This window comes from Aspergillus flavus, chromosome 3 (genome assembly GCF_009017415.1).
Source record: "Aspergillus flavus chromosome 3, complete sequence".
In the NCBI taxonomy this organism is placed as follows: Eukaryota; Fungi; Ascomycota; class Eurotiomycetes; order Eurotiales; family Aspergillaceae; genus Aspergillus; species Aspergillus flavus.
In genome coordinates this window covers 1,042,928-1,063,246 of record NC_092407.1, presented here as the reverse complement: position 1 = coordinate 1,063,246, position 20,319 = coordinate 1,042,928, and the positions used below count along the sequence as shown (strand labels likewise).

Below are 20,319 nucleotides of genomic sequence, written 5' to 3'. Positions count from 1 at the left end.
ACACCAACCGACCAGAGAAGAGCCGTATATTTCTTTCTGACGAGATAGGCGACGGTATGTCCCTTTCCCCTCAGCCATTGTCGCCATACTGTCATTTTAATCACCATCCCCCGTTTATACTCAATCATACTCCCCTCGCTCGCCGGAAGCTGCGGGTAGAAAGCATGGGAAGTGAGATAGAAAAGGAAAGAAATAGTGTTCACGGGGACCGACGGTCGATCCTACCGTGCTATGCCAGGAGAGATTATAGTGTCTTTAGTATCAATATAGAAGGACAGATTATAGTTGCATAATAGGCTCCAATAGATGCTGCCTAAATCTGAGCCGATAACCAATAGATGATGTCTAGAGCTAGGAAGAAGGAGGTAAACTAGACTGGGATGATAAGAGCCGAAGGAGTTAGTCTGAACCAAAGAAGAGAGATTTGTATGAGAAAGACGAAGAATTGCCGCGAATTAAACGTTCGCAATAGTTATATTGAGACCACGAGCAATAATGACGGCTACTCCACCAATCCGAGCATACCTGAAGTTTTCAAAAGATATCAGAAGCCACAGGAAAGAGGACAGAAAAGTATCTAAGCGAGTAGGTACGTGCAACGAGAGAAGGAAGGACGAAGGGCTAGACCAACAGACCATGATATGCCACAATCTATCAGACCCAGGGTTATTGGTTCGCAAGAGAGGGGGATTATTTGTTAGTCGGGTCGGACCGATACTAAGGAGGGGTCAATTAATGAACTGATAATAATATATGGAGGGAGTGGGGCATGGATGGCAAGATGAGAGGTCAGGCTAAGTCGTGATTCGAGCCATCGGTGATGATATGAAGATTACTATCTGTTCGGCATCCGGTATTTCCGTGCAGCAAATGTAAGCATCGTCACAATACTTTTGCCGAAAACTCTTGCACGGCCCTGAATCATGCATTAGTGCGGGTCTTGGTTATAACCAGTGTAAACAAGCACTACTAATGAGAGTGCCAAGTTCCCCTGCCCCACCGGACTGAAGGCTTAAGCAACAATAATTCATTCTTATCTCTCCTCAGCCATTCCGGCCACTAGCCTTGCTGTAGGCGTGGTGACATTGGACGTAGCAAATGAGATCACAAGCGCCATTAACTTACTATTTTAGCATGTATTGTGCAGACCTGCACTAGTGGCTGCAATCGGGAGAATTATCTTGTGGTCAAAGCGGATGCCCAATGATCCCCCTGAGTCTGCGCATAGTAGTTCAATTATACAGCGACGAGCTTCTGTAATGCACACAATAGACTCCTTGCAGATTCCCTTGCTATCGAGCATTATGAAAATGCCGGAGAAAAGAGAGAAATAATAAAAAAGTGTGTTATATCGCCGGGGACAGTGTTTGCCCATGACATGCCGAATATCCCGAGCCCGCTAATGGCAACTAAGAAACATAGCTTCATACTAAACTCCATTACCGAGAAAGTCAATTAAAGTCTCAAATTCAGCCGTCGGAATCCGATGCAACTTGCCATCTTGCGCTGGTCTGTTCTAATTTTCTGTACAATGGTAGGTCGCACATCGATATTGCTAGCATGTTGCAATCTATACAGAGAATGGTACTGCATGGTGTGATCTAGACACAGTCAAGATATGAAGACAGGATATGAAGCACGAAAGCTATAAATACCTCCATTGACGTCCTGAATACTTTTCATCATCCCAATCAACACAGCTCTCTGGCCTCTACAGTTCCTTCGGACACCCACAGTCAAACAACAATCCGCGATTAATCAAGATGAAGTTCACTACTGCTATTGCTACTGCAATCCTTGCCGGCAGCGCCCTCGCTGCCCCTGAACGCGGCCTCGCAGCTCGTGTCAAAGCTCGTGCAGCTGGTGCTCGGGGTTCTCGTCCCCTCCAGACTGTCCAGAAGCCAGCAGGCGTGACCAACAAGACGAATGTTGAGTACAGTTCCAACTGGTCCGGCGCTGTCCTGGAGAACCCTCCCTCTGCTTCTGCTACCTACACCGCAGTCACCGGTACCTTCACGGTCCCTGAGCCTACTGGTGGATCCGGCAGTTCTTCTGCTTCGGCGTGGGTGGGTATTGATGGAGACACCTACAGCGAGGCCATCCTCCAGACCGGTGTCGACTTTACTGTGTCAAATGGCCAGGCCTCCTTCGATGCTTGGTACGAGTGGCTGCCCGACTATGCTTATGACTTCACCGGCATCGACATCTCAGCGGGCGATGTGATTGTTGCCATCGTCGAGTCGTACTCCTCCACCAGTGGAATTGCCATCATCGAGAACCAAAGCACTGGCCAGAAGGTCACCAAAGAACTCAGTTCTTCCTCGCCCCTTGGCGGTATCAATGCTGAGTGGATCGTCGAAGGTAAGCATTAAGTACTCTGGATACAATTCTATTCCATGAACTCGGCGTCACCCGCTAACGTAATATATTAGATTACGAGGAAAATGGCTCTTTGGTTGACCTGGTTGACTTTGGCACCGTTACCTTCACTGGTGCCGAAGCAAAGGCTGCTGGTGGTCAGACTGTCGGTCTGACTGATGCTACCATCATCGAAATCACCCAGAACAATAAGGTTGTGACCGATGTGACCATTGACAGCGACTCCGAGGTTACCATTACCTACGTTTAAGCTATTCGGATGACTTGGAAATTGAGCTTGTTGGCGCTTGGTTCAAGAGCTGGAAACGCAAGGGTGATACTGTGATGGGGACATGAAGGCAGGACTAACTACTATCTCTGGATATTATTGAGTTTGAGTTAGTTACTGAATCAAGGACTGGTTGAATATCTGATAATCGAAAATCATGATACTTTCTATATCCTTCGCTTTATACCTCTTGCTCTTTAGTCAAAGAGAACAATTATAGAGGCGTACCTCCGTATCTTTCCCCTCTGATTCCTATTACCGGTCTCGTTCCCCTTGTTACCAATAGTACTGGTGGCTAATTGATATTCTCAATGGTTAGTGATAACAAAGATGTCAGTTTCTGCACCTCTTTCTACCCCAAAGCCAAGAACTTGTACATGGCTATATCCGGCAGCGGAGATGGGTTCAAATTCATGTCTATTTTCGTAATTTCTGTTGTTACTGTTACTGGGTTTGTTTCTTTATTTCCCAATGCCTTAAATTGTAAAACTGTAAACATGCTGCAAGAGCCCCAAATGATCGGCATCAACTAATTAGAGAATACGAGGTCCAGGATGACTAACCTCAAGCACCAACCCCTGTTGCCTACGAGGAAACGAGCCAAATCACCACATTAATTTTAGCGATCTCAATCGGAGATCGGAATTAAATTCTCCATACAACCCCCTAAGAAAATATAATCTTGCTAGCCAACGCCATGGAACAGGACCGGGTCGTACTTCCCGGCTTCGGTAAACCCCTGAACGATGATTTACCCCTGATTGAAAAAGAAGGCCCCTCCAAAGGCCAACGGCTACGATTCCCTCATGCATTGTGCGACAATTGCTATAGTGATGGTGTCTCTGTGAGGGAGCGCCGAATGTTGGACTTTATCAACAAGATCACTGATAAGCCAGAATGGGCGAGGAAGGTCTTTGACGAAGACATTGTGGGCAAATGGCGGAGTGAAGCGTGTGTCCACAGCGAAGAGCTTAATGATGACTATCTATCCACTGCTATGTTTGACTATGTGAGTTTTGCTTGGCTGCCGTTCCCTGACTGTGAAGTCTGTCTAATGATATACAGTGTATCGAAGAACTTCGCGACAAAGCTGCGTACTTCAAGGACTCTCAGATGGTGTCTGTCTATGACAGTGAGACTGCCATCGTCAAGTCCGATACAGCAGTTACGCCAATCTTGGCTGAGTCACTACGCAGCAATGTGCGTGTCTTGGAGGATGTCCCGGAGAATTTGAAAGATTGGCATCCAGGGTCAGATCAAACGGTGTTGGATTTGCTTCACCCATCGCTGTTTCCTTTAATTCATGGACGGTCTCGCGCGTTGCCTTATGGGACTGTGCCTCTCGATGATTGTGCCCGCCTAACTGGAGAGGGTGAACTAGTTGTCCCTGACTTGTACGAGTACGGGAAAGTAGTCCCGTATAAGAATACCTCACTGCCGCAGTGGGGAAACTTCCAATGGCTCCCATCCAATGTTGAATTTGACAAAGATGGTACCCCCAGGATTGTCAGTTATATCAACAACCTGCAGCCCAGGCAGCATAAGGAGCTCTATGGAACCCTAGAGAGGTTTGTAGCAGCTGCAATCCCCCTTTGGAATGAATGTCTTTCCTGGGATCACATTCGGCTGAGGATTATATACCGGAGAGGACAAGACGAAAACGATGACTTCTTTATTCCCGATGGACTTACCTTCACTCCAGATGAGGATGAAGTAGATTCACCCGAGAAGGTCCGGCCTTATACCTACCAAGAGGCCTATGAAGATGACGATATCAGTGCGATATATAGCTTTGATGAATGGGTCCGGGAAAATCGAGTCTTCGTTGAGAAAGAACCCGATCCATTTCGATCTCGCCGACAATGGGAAGAGGATTCCGAACACCGCGCCGTCAATCTACAAGCACAATTTGCTACCTCTGGGCTGCAAGTTATCTTCAAGCTCGCGAATATCCACCTGACCCCGGAAAAGCCAGAGTACGAGGGCGGTACGTGGCATATCGAAGGGGCGATGAACGAACACATCGTCGCCACAGCTCTCTATTATTATGATGAGGAAAATATTACACCTAGCCATCTCGAGTTTCGGCAAGCTCTGGACGCGGATGATTTCATGTATCGCGTTCCTCAGGTATGGGACCACCTTCCAAAACCCATATCAAACTAGAAATTGATGGAACCTCTTGCAGAATGAATACGCATCCACAGAATACTTCTACGGAATTGAAAACGATAATGTTGCAGTACAAATGCTTGGCAGTGTTTTGACCAAACCCGGCCGATTACTCGCTTTTCCAAATGCTCTACAGCATCGAGTTCAATCGTTCAAACTGGCCGATGCCACAAAGTCTGGCCATCGGAAGATTCTCGCCATATTCTTGGTGGATCCGTATATACGCATACTCTCCACCGCGAACGTGCCTCCGCAGCGCAAGGACTGGTGGACAGAAGAAGTTCGAAAGGTGCCTCCGCTTCGAAGCTTGCCTTTGGAACTGTTTAATATGATTATCGATGAAGTCAGAGACTTTCCACTTAGCTTGGAGGAGGCTGTAGAAGTGAGAGAGGCCCTCATGGATGAGCGAGGAGCACTAATTGACGACGCCAATGATGCGATAGAAGAGGTATGCCATAATCTACATTGAGCTTGTTTGAGTCTACTTGGAAGCTAACTAGATCTAGAGTACTTTCAGCTTCTGTGAACATTAAATCTGGTTTGCACTTTGTGAGACATACGCGCATCAAGTCAGTTAATTCATGCTATATAGATAACTAAAAGTACATGGTCAACTTGGGTTGTTCGTTGGATCACTGATGATAATATCACACGACCTTACTAGAGTACATGACTTTCTTGTCCTCCTTGAGATAGGTCGACAGGACAGAGACCAGCATCAATGGAATAGATGAAGGACGCATGTGACATTGAACCGCCACTGTCCTGCTATTCATCTTCCAAGTATGAGATATACATTATTGCCAGTAGTCGCCTTTCATCCGGAAGATTTCCGTAGAGCTGTCCTGACATCGTGATGAGAATCGGTAGAATGCCAAAGGCCGATAATCGGAGGAAAATCAATGGAAAAACTGTCATGACAAAAGTATCTACAGTACATTTGATTATAGCAAGCCACGTGCTTTCTCTCGCACGTATAAACCCTACTATCAGAAAATGCCCTTACTACGACCTCGTGGTATTGGGTATCTTCTCAGGAAAGCACCGGCTTAATCTTATTCCCCAATCATCGTCGCATCTTAGGAGAACTCTACTCCATATAAGGTAGTGATGACCTGAGAATCTGGAAGATGGTGAGACATAAACTCAAACTATTCCATGCGCTTTTGACCCCAATATACATATATGGAACTACTTGGCCGGCTGAAGAGCAATCTCACATCCGCCGGATTATCGTCTCATTGGTATTTCTCTGAAACTCTGGCGTTCTCAAGTCCGCCCACCACTTGAATAGCAACGACTCACATATTAATTTTAACCACGGAGTATATTGTAGACCTGGCGTGGCAAACATGTTCTTGAGGTCCTCCGGGGAGACCCAGCGAAAGTCTTGCACCTCGTTTCGATTAACCGCAAGGTCAACATCTGCTTGAATGAAGAGGATATAGTCCACTATAGTTGTCAATAAGTATGTCCCATCTAGAAAGTGTAGGCTATAGTACTGACTCTCATGCTCACCCCACTTCCCATCACTTGGAGCCTTGTAATGCACACCCGTCAAATAATGAAAGTCCTCAAGTGGGACTTGCTCAGGCTTAATGCCCAATTCCTGCTCCAGCTTCCTCCGCGTCGCCCTCTTTGCTCCCAATATCGCACTCTCGAAATTCGTACCCCTCTCGCCTGGGATATCAAGGGGATGGGAGCAGCAGGTGTTAGTCCACATCATGGGGAAAGTGACTTTCTTGTCGGCACGCTGTTGCAATAGTAGCCGCCTTTGGGAATCAAACACGAAACAGGAAAATGCGCGGTGGAGAAGTCCGTCATGAGGTGGCCTAGAAGGTGGTTAGAAGTCTGGATACTATCGTTGAAGAGTACTTCACAGGGTGCACTTACACACTCTTTTGCTGGCCCGGCCAATTGGCTCGTCGTCTTCGTCTAGAACGATGCAAACTTCATCCATCAACCGTACTTGCTCTTCGTCGTAGCCTTCAAAGTCTCCGCTTTCAGCTGCTGATACGCCGCATGTCACTGGCGACACCGCGGATAGCGCTTCGACTTCTGGAAGGAGCTCGTGGGCATTTTCTGCAGTGATCGCAGAGTTACCTGCCTCGGTGAGACCCATGTTGAACAGTAAATCTGACTTGGTGATAAGAGTATTTGGTTCAAGAGCTGGCCTCGGAGTTTATATCAAAATAACGGTCAAATCGAGGGGAATGATGAGTGGGGGGAACTAAATGTGATTCATCCAGGGCGTCAATAACCGAGGGTAACAAAGGCTGGGATGAATATACATACATATACAGCTCTATCCAAGCTGTATGATCTCTGTGCCTTCCTGATAGACAAATCAAAGCAATGACAAATGCCCTTCGTAAGCAAACTCGGGTTTGGTTCACCACATTACAAGCAAACAAATGCCGAACCCTTCATTGCAAATATCTGCCGATTCTCGGAAGATCGACCGGGCAATATGCTGACTACCGCTGTTCGGCCAGTATGCCGAAGTATATTGAACAAAAGCCCTACTTTCGGTGAACGACTTAAGAATGGACAACGATACCCTCTGTCCACTTGCAGTTTCAATGCAAATACAATGTTCTCAGCGATCCGAGCATCTACCCGTTTAACATCTCGCACAACTGTCCCTCGAAACACATCAAAAGCATCCGTCTACGCCAAAATGTCCACAAGCACCAACAACTCACTCGAACTCAACACTACTCGCACGTACGATTTGATTGTTCAGCCATCTGATCTTGCAAGTGCCATATCAAGCAACGCAAAAATTGACAAATTCCCACGAGTTCTCACAGCCTCCCGCATGGTAGCGTTCATGGAAATCGCCGCTGCTCGGGTGGTTCAACCGTTGCTCAGCCCTTGTCAGCTGTCCGTTGGTACTAGCATCAATATTACACACTCAGCGCCTACACCTGCTGGGGCTAAGGTGACCGCCGAGGCAAGGTACATTGGTCAAAGGGGAAAGCTTTATGAGTCTGAAGTCATTGCCAAGGATGAGGCAGGAGAGGTAGGGCGCGGAAGTCACGAGAGGGCCATTGTGGAGATAGCGCGGTTGGAAAACGGTGCGAAGAAGAGGGGAGCATCTCAGTGATCAAGGCTATGGGAAAGATAATGGGATTATCTAGACTTGTTTTCTGTTAAGTCAAGGTCCTGTCGCTGGATGGCACACATCAACGTGGCTGGTGCTTCGTTCACTGAGACCGCCGACAAATGCTTCTGGCGAGTATTGCTCCAGGGCTGGGCAACAGCTTTTGCCCGATATTACCGCAGCTATGGTAAAACCAGCCCTCCTGGGCAGGGTTTACAGTATGAGTGTTATATATGGGTAAAGGAAAACAACATGATGTCGTATGTCACCACATTCGAACAAGTGTAGTGAATGACTAGATCAAAGACGCTGTACAGAGGTTTTTAGTGTTTTAATTAGAATACAAAGATCCATGTAAACGCAGATCCTGTGCAGGCTAGGGTAAGGAACTGCTTATTGAGGTTTCCAGTGGAAAGCTGTGAGTGATTGAAAACACCTTCTCCAGTTGTAGTCACCAGGTTGGTCCAAATAGTCATGTATTTGATCCAAGAACCCTCTGAAATATGTCTAGTGTATGATCCCACAGCTTTGTCAAGTACTCCCTCTCGCGATAGCTCCTCATCAATGTCTGATTCGTCACGTCTTTGCCATCATAATCAAGGAGATACGAGCCACAACCGAGTTTTCCTGTCGATGCTACTGCGACCCCGACGCCATCAACCGACCGTTCTCCGGCGCGTGTTGCGGGCGGGTAAGCAGTAGATGTAGCGATGAAGACATTGCGCTCCCCGCTCTCCTTCTCCGATATCGACATCAGCTTGGCTACAAGGCCTATCACCGACCCTAGTATGTATCCAAAGCTGGACTTCATCAATGGTGTTTGTACAACACCAGGAAACGTGTGAATGAAAGTGACGGAGGGGTGTTTAGCTGCCAGGTATTCCATCGCTAGTGAGTTCATGGTCGCACCATATGTCGCGGCAGTGCCAAAAGAGAAGGAGACCTGTAGGTCAAAGTTGCTCTCGTCAATTTCGCCCTCTCTTCCCGCCGCTAGCACGCTGACTACTCTGGCGGGAAACTCGGCTGCTTCTAGTTGAGGGAGGAGGTTGTGGATAAATCGCATTCGTGCATAGTAGCGGAGCACGTGGTTGTTGTCAAGCCCTTCCACTGTATCTGTGATATATCAGCCATAGGATATTATGGGACAACAAGACGACGGGCTATTGTATTCTTACCATTCTTCCGCGTCGCTAGGTGGCCCGGTGTCATGAATAACAGGTCCACCATGCGCTCTTTCCTTTGGATATGTTGACAGGTTGTATCAACTTCTCGAAGGAGTGATACGTCTGACTTGATGAATTCGAATGTTCCACGGGGATTCAACGTAGTAAGCTCTTGTGTTATCCGAGAACCAGCTGACCCATTGCGACCGACAAGGTAGATCGTGGGAAATTCAATTATGGCCGCTAACTGTTTCGCTGTTGCTTCGCCAATACCACTGGTTCCTCCTACAAAGACTGCCACCAGCTTTGAGCGTCGCCCGCTCACGGACTTGTTCGCTTGACGCGCTCGATGTAGACTGTCCATGATGTCGCCGGGCAGGTATCATGAACTAATATTGACAGGAGGAATACGAAGGGGAGAGATGGACAGACAGCTAGAAAAAAGGGATAACAGGCGCCACGCGACGCCCCACTAACGAGGCATCAATACAGGGATGAATAAACACAGAATATAAACAACACTTAATCCATAGTTACTAATCTACGCAAGTGGGAACTTGCAGAAAGCTCTGAAACAAGGACTGCTGGGTTAGTTAGTGTCACATTCCTGTGTGGTGCTTGTCATAGACCAATACTAGAAGCCCTTTAAGTCTCGACCTCTCTGGTGGACATGACACGCGGGCGCGTCAAGGGAACCCTTTATCAATCCCTTGCTTGTCTATCTTGAGAGGGAATTGATCACCCGGCAAGTGCTGGTCTGACGCGAAGGATTTCAGACCACAAGAGTATACAAAGTAACCCTTGTATTCATCAGGTCGCTTTCTATACCAGTACATATTGCACCCCATGTATAGTTTTCGTGCTTCACATAGCGATCTATGAGAGATCCAAGGTTGCATTCTATCTTTGATGTAGTGAACCAAACACAATATCGCAATGTATGTAAATTAAAATATTCCCTTCTTTTGCAGCCTAGCTACACCAGCGTGAGAGCTCTTCTTTGATCCAACATACTCCTATAGTCATCTTGCCATGTCTCCCTGGGTTCCTCCGCTGGAATTCTGTGGAACTGGAAATGTCCTATTCTTTGATAAATGTCCTCCTCAGCTTTCAGCTGCTGCAAAACCAAGCCCTCCCATGTACACATCCTGTCGTCCTCTGTTAGCGCAGCAAGCAAAAGCCTGGTGCCGTTGGCCGGAGTATCATGCTCATCATCCAACTTGGCCCGAAACCAATGGAAGTTCTCAACAGGAGTCCAAAGGTTTTGTGGAATCATGGGCTTCCCGTCGATCCAGTGCACTTCACGACAGTAAGTCCTAATTATAAGACTTGCAGGTCGAGCTCCCTTGACATTCTTGTCCGACATAACCGGCGCCAGTGTGTATGCTTCAACATCTGCCAAGGAAGCAAAATTCCATGGGCGTGAGATGTACACCGTACCATCCATTGACGCCCAACTCCAAGATGGTGCCTCCAGCTTCCGTTCGTCGACCTTATTATTCACCATGTTTGCAATTCTCTGTGGTTTTCTGCTGCGCTCTCTAACAGGAGCGAGTTGGGGATCCACCCGCCAGTTCAGACTATAAGACAACGTCCTCCAGAAATGACCTGCAATATAAACATCATCCAGTGCAATTGCCAGCTGATTGGCAATGTATGACAGCCCTGCTAATTTATGGGTTTCTGGATGAGCCAATTCACAATCGCTATACTCTTCCACCATAAGCCACCAGAATTCTTCAAGTTTCATTCTGTCACTAGTTCGCGGTATAACTGTTTGTCTAAGCTTAGTCCATCTCGCCATAGCGGCTGGTCCCTGTGGAAGAGACTCGCTGGCATTTTGCAACTGGGTGCAGTCCCAAAAGAGCTCTCCAAGGCCGATACTGAGAACGCGTGGGGACCAAAAGCGCTCCTGCATACTTTCAGCGCGGTTTCCAAGAGGTTGGTGATAAAGTGAGTTCGGATAGTATCTGTAAGGCACAACGGTGCGAACGTCGTCTCCAATCAATCCAGATGTTTCCACCTGAAATGGTAGCCCAACGTGGGATGGGCAGCCACCGAGGCAACTTTCAGTTGGGTTTTCTACCGTTGCAAGAGCAAGGTTGAATATGGAGTTTGCGTATATCACTTCCAGCTCAGCCCATCCAGAACTATGTTCTTCGTGGCTTTGAAATTGCGGGATCTTGCACAAAGCGTCAATCCAGAGATATTGGATGGACATCCCTTGGACAAGGTCTACTGCTTCGCGGAAAGCAGTGGGAAGCTCGGAACAGGAGATGCCCTTTTCAAATGTTTCTTTATTGGAGGCAGATAGTCGGAGAAAGTCCGAATTTGGATCCCGACAGCAATAGCTCAGTGCCACGTAAGGACCAGAAATCTTTCTCTCTACAGGTGAGATCACCCGCACCGTCGATCCGTCTAGCTCAAGCAAAAGGTCGGGGTAAGAACTAGGCTGAGTATTTTTCGGACACAGCTCATGACCGTCTAAGCACTCATCCAACCAGCGTCTACCGGATGCGATCGCTTCGTGGAGTGGAAGAGACGAACTCCTGTTGCGGATCGCCGAGTTCAACATGATACTTGAACTCGGTATCGCTAGCATAGGATAGCAGATTGGCCCCGGTTCATTTTCTTGGAGTTCAACAAAATCTCCTGGCGGCCAATCAATGTCAAGACATATTTGTGCTTCGTTTTCTTCTGTGTAGATACGATAACTCCAAGGATACCGAAATAAATCCCTCGTGCTTAGACATTGTTTTACAATGTGCTGCAGAGGACGGCAGAGTGGACACCCACTTCGGGCAGCATTGCTGAGTGATTCGATGTCCGCGTGGTGGACACCCTTCCACTCTGGGTTTTTGAATAACTGTTGGCATGTGGCGCAGAGCATTATGGAGACCAAGCAATAGTTGGATGATTGGCTATAGTAGCAGGGGATGACCGTCGAAATCCAGTATTTATCAGCACTTTGGCTGGGCAGGTCTGACGGTCCTTTTAATCCCAACACTTCGTTAAGGAACAGTGTCACCTGCTATTTAGGTAGATATGCCAGGATTCTTACTTGGATAAATACTGTGACTGTGCTGGCATGATCTTTGTTTCCACGTATAGTACGGCCTCATATAAGTTGCTGCCTACTGCTTGTCGAGCGAAGGATCGATCGGCATTGGAATCCCTGCACCAGTCGTCCTATCGGCTCACCTTTACTGACTCGATAAGAGGTATAGAACTAAATCTGATTAGCAGATCTTGTTAGTGGTGACCTAAAGGATTCCAGATCACATACTCTCCGCACGGAGATATGATTGTGACGTGTCCCAACCCAAGGATCGCTTCTATTTTTAACAGACAAGGCCTTAGCAGCTACTCCACCCACAGGTCGCTGTAGAGCAGTTAGTACCCATCTTACAGGAACTCCAGATGCGTTGCCACAGGTAGTACGCGCAAAGGGCGGCCATTTGTAGTGTTTGACCTCCGTTAGCTAGCTGGAAACTAGGTATCGGTCATTTACTTTTTCCATCCGATTTTTGCACCATTTGTGGCTAACATCCATGTAGTCCGACATCCTTTTACGCGGGGCCGGCATATGTCTTCAAAACTTTTCGTGGGCTATCGGACACGGTCTGAAGGTGATCATGCGTTAAAATATGGACTCAGCTTTCAGTACCAAAGAACTAGTTGAGTCAAAGCCAATCCGGAGACTATGATATATCAGCATTATTACAGATAGACGGAAAAGGTGCCAGAATATAGATAACAATGGAATATGATCTAAGGAACTGGACATAGCTAAGCATGCGATCGCATCATCCTGGTTCGGGTTCTGCAAGTAAGGGTACGATTCAGACAGTTGGGGTGCAGCCAACAATGCTGGGGTTCCATTTAAGCAAACATGCTATACAAGAGGTCTGATAACCTAAATATGTCTGGTATTGCTGCGCAGGGGAGACGATGGACAAGGCACCGGCTTATCATAACCCAGTTCACCGTCCATGTGGCAGACTAGCTGGTTGCTGGATCGTGGACCGGCACGACCGTATGCTATGCACAAGTCTTGGGAAATCAACAATAGAATTTCTGGCATGGCAAGGGCGCGCTAAGACGTTTGTATATCGATAGTCATGGTGCACGGACTATGAAGAGATTCGAATTAAGTTCACTGTGGGTGTGGTCCATTACTCTCTATAAAATATACGTAACAGGTGGAGTGTCTGTCAACTCGTGAGGTCTTTTTTTGTGCTATTTGTAAACAATGGCACTCTTGAGCCTATGTGGAGTAAACAGTGCGACTAAGCACTATTGGCAGCCATTATAAGAGCTCATCGATAGACTGATATTGATTTGTTGCTTTCCATAATTGGTTATGATCTACCCACTCTCCGGTCCTCCTTACAAGTGCTATCTTGCTTATAATTGATCCAGGCCTCACTCTCTGTAAGAACGTGTCAGAAGTGTGTACCTCAGTTTTGGTACCTACGCATAATCCAGAACGCATGCAATCACGGTCATATGAGAACTCTCTCTCATCAGCTTTCTGCAGGGCCTAGATAATAACCATGAATCAAATAGATTACGCAGGCAGGGAAGCTGAGCTCCTAGCGGATCCATGGAAGATCGTTTCCTAGTCAGGGCCGGATCTTGGAGATCAGAGATCGACATCTAATTGAAAATAAGATCGATAATACATCGATAGTTTCGAGTGATAGGCACTTTATTCAATATTTCTTTTTGCGTCCATATTTTCAAGTTAGTTTATTTTATTTTCAAGTCTATATAATGAGGGCCATTGCTCGTGAATTCCCCCGCTGTACATACAAAATTATCTGCGTTCGATAACAGCTTCACTCCCACAAAATGCGCCTCCAAATACCGTTTCTATCTCTTTTGTCGCTCTTGCTTTTTGCCAGCTTCAGCCATGCTTTCGTCGGTCCATCATGTATGAAGATGAAGGATACACTTGGAACCAAACCAGACATCATCTTCAAGAAATTCCAGAGTGAAATCTGCGACAAGGGGTGCAAGCCAGTCGTTGCCCATTATGAAAGGTTCGCACGCAAAAACGTGATAAAACCGCTGGTTACGAAGGTCATGAAGGATATGGGCATGCCACAGCACACCAAAATCGTCCTAAACCTAGCCGAGGATGTTTTCAAAGTGGTGAATGAAAAGTGTGCGAAGAACTTGGGCAAGGGCCACCTCTGCCAGGATCCAGAAACCCTCACGAAATTTGGAAATTGCCTCAAAGGCAATCTCATGCCAGTTGTAATGGGTAGGGTTGGTGAATTGATGCCACTGGTAGCGGAACCAATCTGCGCCAAGCAGCTCGCATACTTCGAGAAGGGCGATCTTTGGGAAAAAGTCATACCGAGCTACATTGACAAGTATGCAGCGGTGTGCCAGAAGCTATAAAATGACACGAAGTGAATCAGTGAGTATCCAAGCGACATTTGCCCTCGGTGCTGTCACGTAACTAAACTAACGCGATATAGGGTGGAGGGCTGGGATTTGAATAGGAGAGATAAGCCAGACAAAGCTTCAAAAACCAACACGAATGGGGCAATGCTTGATTTTGTTTTCGGAGAGTGTACGTTCACATGTGTATACAAGGATGCATGATTACCCTAGCCTGCATATCACTTCAGTGACGGGGCTGGGCAATGGAGCAACTATTATCATTAACTGTGTATATATACAAGGAAGAACTATCCAACACAAACCAGCGTTAGTCTTTGGTTGCCTGGTACACGATACCCTCCCACAATATATTGTTGACCAGAGAGGTATTAGATGATCTCGAGACCCCCGAAGACAATGCGTTGAAGAAAATCATCAACAATGCCCATTAGGATTCCTACAGTGTAATGTTAATATATGGACACCGGCTACAACAACAACCATATAGGTATATAGAAGCTAAGAGAATAATAAGGGCCCGACCTCTTTTCGCACTTCACTAAAAATGTATAACAATCTACAACAACGACTAGTGTTCAGTCCTGCATACTACTTAATTCTGAATTCAAAACGTTGTGGGCAGGGCTGCGAGCTTAATCCCTTTCTCCAATGTTAATTGTGGCTGGAAAAGATGCAAGTCGAAAGGAAAAAATGAAAGCCTCGAATAAAATTAGCCTCGAGTGGCGAAGTACTCGGAAATTAATGAGGGTATCGAGTGGTATGTTTTTGTGCACAGTGTGAACCCCTGCATAATTAGGGTAAACAGTTGGCAGCTGGTCGAGTCCCCAGTTTTCATGACCTTACCTTTGCAGAATAAGTATGATGATTGGTCTATAAGGCCCATCCTTTAAGTTTAGACTAATCTTGATCTGTGGATAGCAACTCTTGGCTTCTCGGCCTGCTTTTTGGGGTCTCGCGATGAGGCAAGGACGCCTCCTTGCCTGACCTGAGGACTCATCCGCGGTTCAAAGGGCCGTGGATTCGTAGTCTCAGGACCAGTTGAAGGGGAATAACAGCCTGGAAAGTACTCTCGATAGTCTCAGCCTAGTCAGAAGATCCCATCGTGCACTATAACGAACGTATTGTTGACCTACTACTTACTTTGGGCAAGATATTCAATCCTCGGTTGGGCGGAATTTAATCTCGTCTCGGGAGAACCCGCTCCAAACCGACTAACCGCTTTCGATGCAAATTGCGCGACTCACGAGCCTTGGGGACGCCAAATATGCAGCTAGGCTCCTCAAGGCGCAATCAGAACCCTGATCGACCACTTCCGCCAAGTTTGTTCAATTGCAGATACGAGGAGGCTCATTTAGCTAGAATAGCCTTACCAGTGCGTGCAATGATTGGGCTGTAGAGCTGTAGATAACTCTCCGAACTCCCCCAAGATGCTGCTCCGCAGTTTGCGTTTTCATTTCCCCGTGGGCAGTTGGTGCCCATACTTACCATGTCTTCTGCAAATACCGTCTACACCGGGGTCTGGACCAACTGGTCCCATGGCAGGATTCGCGGTGCCACTCTCACCCTTCCCCAGGAATATGCTGGATTGCTGACAGCTTTTCTTGCCATCTTTGTCTCCTTCGCGGGGACAATGATGTGGCGGATTCTCTGCTTTATTATACACCAGAACAACACAACACCCCCTTCTGAAAAACGAGATTTCCTGCACCACAGTCGCCAAGTGATCCTGAGAAATAGCGGATCAGGGACAGCAGCGGCATGGGCATTCACCACGCTGGCATGGAACGCTGGCAGAAAGGCACCTCGAGCCCTACTCCGGATCCTTCCCTTGGTGCTCCTAGCGCTCCTTAACGTAGCCTTGTTTGGAGTCTCGGGTGTCTTCACATCGTACGTGACCAAAGTCCCAGGGAACACAACCATCATATTGGGTCCCCACTGTGGTGGAGCTGAAGGAACCCCGGCAGCGGATCCGGGCGGGATCTACTTATCCAAGGTGTTGGAAGATACAAAGCAGGCGGCAGCCTATGCGAAGCAATGCTACCAAGGCAGTTCATCGTTAGCCTGCGGGACTTACGTTCGCCAAAGCTTACCTTTCACGACCCAACAAAATGTGTCCTGCCCGTTCGCGAAGGGCCTGTGCAGGTTCAATGACCAATCTGCCTTTGCCATGGATACGGGCTTGTTGGACTCGCATGATGACTTTGGCATCAACGCCCCACCTAAGAACCGGATCAAGTTCCGACGACTTACTACCTGTTCCCCGATCTATGGTGCCGACTTTGGTAGTGACAGGGATGAGCCTGGCCTGGGTACGGTTGTTTATATCAATGCTGGACTCACTCCGCAGCTGGTTGAGATTGGCAATAACTGGACATTCTCCTATGTGGCTCGCTCCGCTTTTGATAGACTACATGCTTACTCGCTAAGGTAGGGAAGCTATGTTATCCAGCACTCTCAAGCCATTGTTTTCAATCTAACAATGTATATAGTTCTGTTTACGGCCAAGCAGACCCTACCGGTGTTCTCCATAGTACGGGGGCTATGTGGTATCCCGACCCAAGGTTGAACCAAACCGACTCAGATATCACCCTAATGATGCTCACACAAAATGATGTTTATTATCGAACACCAAGTGACGATCCTTGGATAGCAGCCCACGAAAAGCTTAACGGAAGCGACGTATATATGGGGGACTACACAGTTAGTTTGCTGGGATGCATCGACCAGTATCAATTCTGCAATCCCAATCTAGAGGGCGATACGGCCTGCACCAAATTGGGAGGTATTAACTCAGTTGCTAAAGATATGGTCGATCGATTCGTTTACTTTAATTTGGACCAACTCGCAACGGTGGAACGGTTTATGACGACAACCCACCTGCATTCTATGTACCAGGCTGTCCAAGGAAGGGGAGGCTCAGCACTAGACAGTAAGTTCTCCGGATGCCTATAGCGATGCATCAGTTGAAGCAAAGCTAACATAATCAACCCATAGTCGGCCAAAAACTGTACAACGGACACCAGTACTCCGTACCCGCTAACCAATGGCAAATAGAAGTCTCCAACTGGTTTGCCCTTTCCCTAGCCAAGGCACAAGCATGGCCTATTGAATGGGCGACCGAACCCCAGAACTTTGATGCCCCCAAAGAAGGCGAGGACTCCCCATGGCAATACAGCCCGCCCACCACGCCCGAGGCCGAAGCCCAATGTAGAAACCAACTCGTACATAACTCGGGAGACTACAAGAGCTTATCGGTCCTGGGGATGGGCCTGATCCTTGCCCTCGGAGGTGTTATCATCATTCTTGGCTTGTTCTTGGATAGCTGTGTGGGGTTGTTGCAGCGTGGCAAACGGGCGTATTTGCGAGAGCAGTGGTGGACAGAGGAGACGTTGGGATTGCATGGAGCTGCTTATCGGGCCCTTGGTGTCTCGACGAATTGGGGCGATGAAGTGCCACCGAGCTCGGTGTTCCAGGGTCTCACTTCTGCCTCTGATGGCTATCGTTCTGTCCCCTTGGGAGGAGCCGATGCTGAAGGGAAATCCGATGGTGGGATAATTGTGTCAGAGCGGCATGAGTCGCATCGCGATACGGTAGTTTAGGTATACTGGGCCTAGTCCTGCTGAGTTGGAGACCATATCTACTTTTCTACTAGTAATGTTTATATTGGAAGCTGTTACTCATACATATCAATCCCACTCGACTAAAATACCGTAAGGTAGAAAAGTCATGGCTTGGACACCCCATCCGCAACAATATATATACATCAACACTGCACAAGGGAATTCCACGACTATTTAGCTCAACCTTCCCAATTGTCGATACTAATGTACTCTGTAATAGACGAACTATCTGCCACTTATCGTTAACCGTAATTATGCTGGGTTCGTGCTGAAAAATAGTAGCAAAATAAGTTGAAGGGGGCAATTCCAATGGGCCCGGACACATCATGGGAAGTAGACAGCACAAAATAATTTTAGTAGCAAGTAGAGCTGCTCCGATGAGAATAAGAAGCAAAAAGAAAAAGATATGACCAGACAGGGGTTCGAACCCTGGGCCTTATCCGTGTAAAGGATACGTGATAACCAACTACACCATCCGGCCGATATCGGTGAAAGGAGTTGCTATACAAGATTCAACACCGGCAGGTGGGCCTGTTATCCACTATAAACGCCTGTATACAATCAAGCCCTACCAGAACCTCGATCCTTGAACCCTAGTCAGTCCCACGACGCTATCTTGTTATACGCATCCCTTCGTTTAGATGTCATTTCAATGCATCTCACATCTCCAAAGGTTTCTTGTCTGATCACATATACTGTCAAACAAGCCTTTAGTGTTGTGTCATTGATCTCCCTGATCTCTTTCGACAACGGACTGGTCATTACCTCGTTTCGCCACTTTGACCAGCATACCGAAAAACCCGCGATTCTTTCTTCTTCCACATCCCATTTATACCTAACGGTAAACATGCCGCTTGTACTGTTGGACTACGGGTATTTCGATGACATTTTATCCGCTCCTCAAGGACAAGGTCTTAACAGAGCGGCATATAGCGACAATCCGTTGCCAGAGAACAATTCGATTTAGATTGGTACTGTACGATCTACTAAAGAAGTCTTATCACTTACTGTTCTCTTGAAATATCTTCTTTGTGATGAGATTCCATGATGTATCAATCATATTCGTTTTCTTTGCTTTCTTTGTTAGACTATGGGGACTGAAACATTCAGGAGTGATAACTAGAATCAAGTGTCTCATCCCGGATCCAAGTTGAAAGGACCTGAATGAAATATAAGTTGCACCCCTCGCACACGCCAGGAAGACGAATGAGAATATATTAGAATTCTTCACATTCGTACACTACTGTTAGCTCTGCTATATATATTGAAATGAACCCACAACAGGAGCCACATGATAACGTCGAGCCAAGAACCGCGAGGCCCGGCAAAGCGCATCCTGTGGCGAACACGGAGTATGAAAACAGGTCCAGACAGACTTCTCCGATAGCGACATTAGGGTTTGTTTCAAGGCCAGCCGGGTCGGACGTGGATGGAGGTCTTGTAGGCTCAGGCACTCTGAGGAAGCCACAGGTTGATGAAGAATATGTGATGGAAGAATTCGAGAGACATACTGATCACTGCATCAAATGCAGTCCTACCCCTGATAAACTGTGTTCAAAGGGATATGGCGATGGGCTCAATTGTCAAGGATATGCATTCGACGTAATTGAGTACTTGTGCTGTATCAACGACCAGGTCTATTCCTTAGTGGATAGAAGCCAAGTTCGAGTGTGCAAATCACCGGTGGTTGTGTGGTCTCTTTTACGCACAATGCAGAATGGTCTTCGCTTTGACGGGATCGCGAAGGGCAAGCTCGACAAGGTAGAGAGACACATTCGTGAGGTCAAAAACGGGCTACAAGGACGGGGCTGGTGGGAGGAAAGGAAGATGGTACCACCCCTGTCCACGGGGATAGTGGGAACTTGGGAAATACTAGGGGCAGCCTGTATGGTACCACTGCTTCTCTGTTTATGTCGTGCAAATAGGTAGAACAGCAGCGCAACCACATTAATCTAACCCATTAGAGCATGTAGATTTCGAATTCGAAAAATCTTCTAGCCAGTTATATATCGAAATTGCTTGTTTTTATAAGCACTTATAAAGTGCTTTAGTCGATAATCGAGAGAGCGCTATGGATGAGACTTTAGCAATGCAATTATGTTGAGGCTTTTATGAGCATATAAATATATGACTGTCACGAAATACGACCGGTTTTGTTGTTGGTTCCACTGCATGATGTCGTGGCATATATTCCGG

General features: G+C 47.2%; 9 protein-coding genes and 1 non-coding gene across 10 annotated transcripts; 6 read left to right on the top strand and 4 right to left on the bottom strand.

Moving 5' to 3' along the window:
• The first annotated feature begins 1,436 nt into the window (after nt 1-1,436).
• Nucleotides 1,437-2,905, top strand: F9C07_1379838 (peptidase A4 family-domain-containing protein). Its single transcript, XM_041290615.2, has 2 exons — nt 1,437-2,361; nt 2,433-2,905. The coding sequence occupies exons 1-2, from the start codon at nt 1,764-1,766 to the stop codon at nt 2,627-2,629; spliced, it is 795 nt and encodes a 264-aa protein (XP_041144212.1). The 5' UTR covers nt 1,437-1,763; the 3' UTR covers nt 2,630-2,905.
• A 439-nt stretch (nt 2,906-3,344) lies between these two features.
• F9C07_4545 (uncharacterized protein) lies at nt 3,345-5,288 on the top strand (the record flags this gene model as incomplete). Its single annotated transcript, XM_041285194.2, has 3 exons — nt 3,345-3,656; nt 3,713-4,777; nt 4,836-5,288. The coding sequence occupies 3 exons, from the start codon at nt 3,345-3,347 to the stop codon at nt 5,286-5,288; spliced, it is 1,830 nt and encodes a 609-aa protein (XP_041144211.2).
• A 747-nt stretch (nt 5,289-6,035) lies between these two features.
• F9C07_4544 (putative isopentenyl-diphosphate delta isomerase) lies at nt 6,036-6,941 on the bottom strand (the record flags this gene model as incomplete). The annotated part of the gene is made up of 3 exons (XM_071511230.1): nt 6,036-6,271; nt 6,326-6,651; nt 6,700-6,941. 3 exons carry the CDS (start codon nt 6,939-6,941, stop codon nt 6,036-6,038), a joined length of 804 nt encoding a protein of 267 aa, XP_071364872.1.
• A 240-nt stretch (nt 6,942-7,181) lies between these two features.
• Nucleotides 7,182-7,928, top strand: F9C07_2104428 (HotDog domain-containing protein; the record flags this gene model as incomplete). The annotated part of the gene is made up of 1 exon (XM_041285193.2): nt 7,182-7,928. One exon carries the CDS (start codon nt 7,182-7,184, stop codon nt 7,926-7,928), a length of 747 nt encoding a protein of 248 aa, XP_041144209.2.
• A 469-nt stretch (nt 7,929-8,397) lies between these two features.
• F9C07_4542 (putative short-chain dehydrogenase) lies at nt 8,398-9,452 on the bottom strand (the record flags this gene model as incomplete). The annotated part of the gene is made up of 2 exons (XM_041290624.1): nt 8,398-9,038; nt 9,101-9,452. The coding sequence occupies 2 exons, from the start codon at nt 9,450-9,452 to the stop codon at nt 8,398-8,400; spliced, it is 993 nt and encodes a 330-aa protein (XP_041144208.1).
• A 306-nt stretch (nt 9,453-9,758) lies between these two features.
• On the bottom strand, nt 9,759-12,552 carry F9C07_1379800 (uncharacterized protein). The gene is made up of 3 exons (XM_041285188.2): nt 12,489-12,552; nt 12,375-12,423; nt 9,759-12,317 (listed from the first exon to the last, which is right to left on the bottom strand). The coding sequence occupies exon 3, from the start codon at nt 11,976-11,978 to the stop codon at nt 10,065-10,067; it is 1,914 nt and encodes a 637-aa protein (XP_041144207.2). The 5' UTR covers nt 11,979-12,317; nt 12,375-12,423; nt 12,489-12,552; the 3' UTR covers nt 9,759-10,064.
• A 1,292-nt stretch (nt 12,553-13,844) lies between these two features.
• F9C07_1379729 (uncharacterized protein) lies at nt 13,845-14,854 on the top strand. The gene has a single exon (XM_071508038.1). It carries the CDS (start codon nt 13,943-13,945, stop codon nt 14,495-14,497), a length of 555 nt encoding a protein of 184 aa, XP_071364871.1. The 5' UTR covers nt 13,845-13,942; the 3' UTR covers nt 14,498-14,854.
• A 310-nt stretch (nt 14,855-15,164) lies between these two features.
• Nucleotides 15,165-18,640, top strand: F9C07_2281613 (uncharacterized protein). Its single transcript, XM_041290613.2, has 4 exons — nt 15,165-15,287; nt 15,347-16,930; nt 16,993-17,432; nt 17,498-18,640. The coding sequence occupies exons 2-4, from the start codon at nt 15,990-15,992 to the stop codon at nt 18,100-18,102; spliced, it is 1,986 nt and encodes a 661-aa protein (XP_041144205.1). The 5' UTR covers nt 15,165-15,287; nt 15,347-15,989; the 3' UTR covers nt 18,103-18,640.
• On the bottom strand, nt 18,531-18,604 carry F9C07_t96. The gene has a single exon. It is a non-coding gene; the product is annotated as a tRNA-Val (tRNA).
• Nucleotides 18,641-19,241: 601 nt separating the features above from the next.
• Nucleotides 19,242-20,065, top strand: F9C07_1379700 (uncharacterized protein). Its single transcript, XM_071508037.1, has one exon. It carries the CDS (start codon nt 19,393-19,395, stop codon nt 20,050-20,052), a length of 660 nt encoding a protein of 219 aa, XP_071364870.1. The 5' UTR covers nt 19,242-19,392; the 3' UTR covers nt 20,053-20,065.
• Nucleotides 20,066-20,319: the final 254 nt, after the last annotated feature.

Bases quoted from the DNA above. Each gene is read 5' to 3' on its own strand.
- F9C07_1379700 (XM_071508037.1), top strand. From the start codon at position 19,393: ATGAACCCACAACAGGAGCCACATGATAACGTCGAGCCAAGAACCGCG.
- F9C07_1379729 (XM_071508038.1), top strand. From the start codon at position 13,943: ATGCGCCTCCAAATACCGTTTCTATCTCTTTTGTCGCTCTTGCTTTTT.
- F9C07_1379800 (XM_041285188.2), bottom strand. From the start codon at position 11,978: ATGCTCTGCGCCACATGCCAACAGTTATTCAAAAACCCAGAGTGGAAG.
- F9C07_2281613 (XM_041290613.2), top strand. From the start codon at position 15,990: ATGTCTTCTGCAAATACCGTCTACACCGGGGTCTGGACCAACTGGTCC. The intron at 16,931-16,992 runs GTAGGGAAGCTA...CAATGTATATAG, and splicing joins CTACATGCTTACTCGCTAAG to TTCTGTTTACGGCCAAGCAG. The intron at 17,433-17,497 runs GTAAGTTCTCCG...ATCAACCCATAG, and splicing joins GGGAGGCTCAGCACTAGACA to TCGGCCAAAAACTGTACAAC.
- F9C07_1379838 (XM_041290615.2), top strand. From the start codon at position 1,764: ATGAAGTTCACTACTGCTATTGCTACTGCAATCCTTGCCGGCAGCGCC. The intron at 2,362-2,432 runs GTAAGCATTAAG...GTAATATATTAG, and splicing joins TGCTGAGTGGATCGTCGAAG to ATTACGAGGAAAATGGCTCT.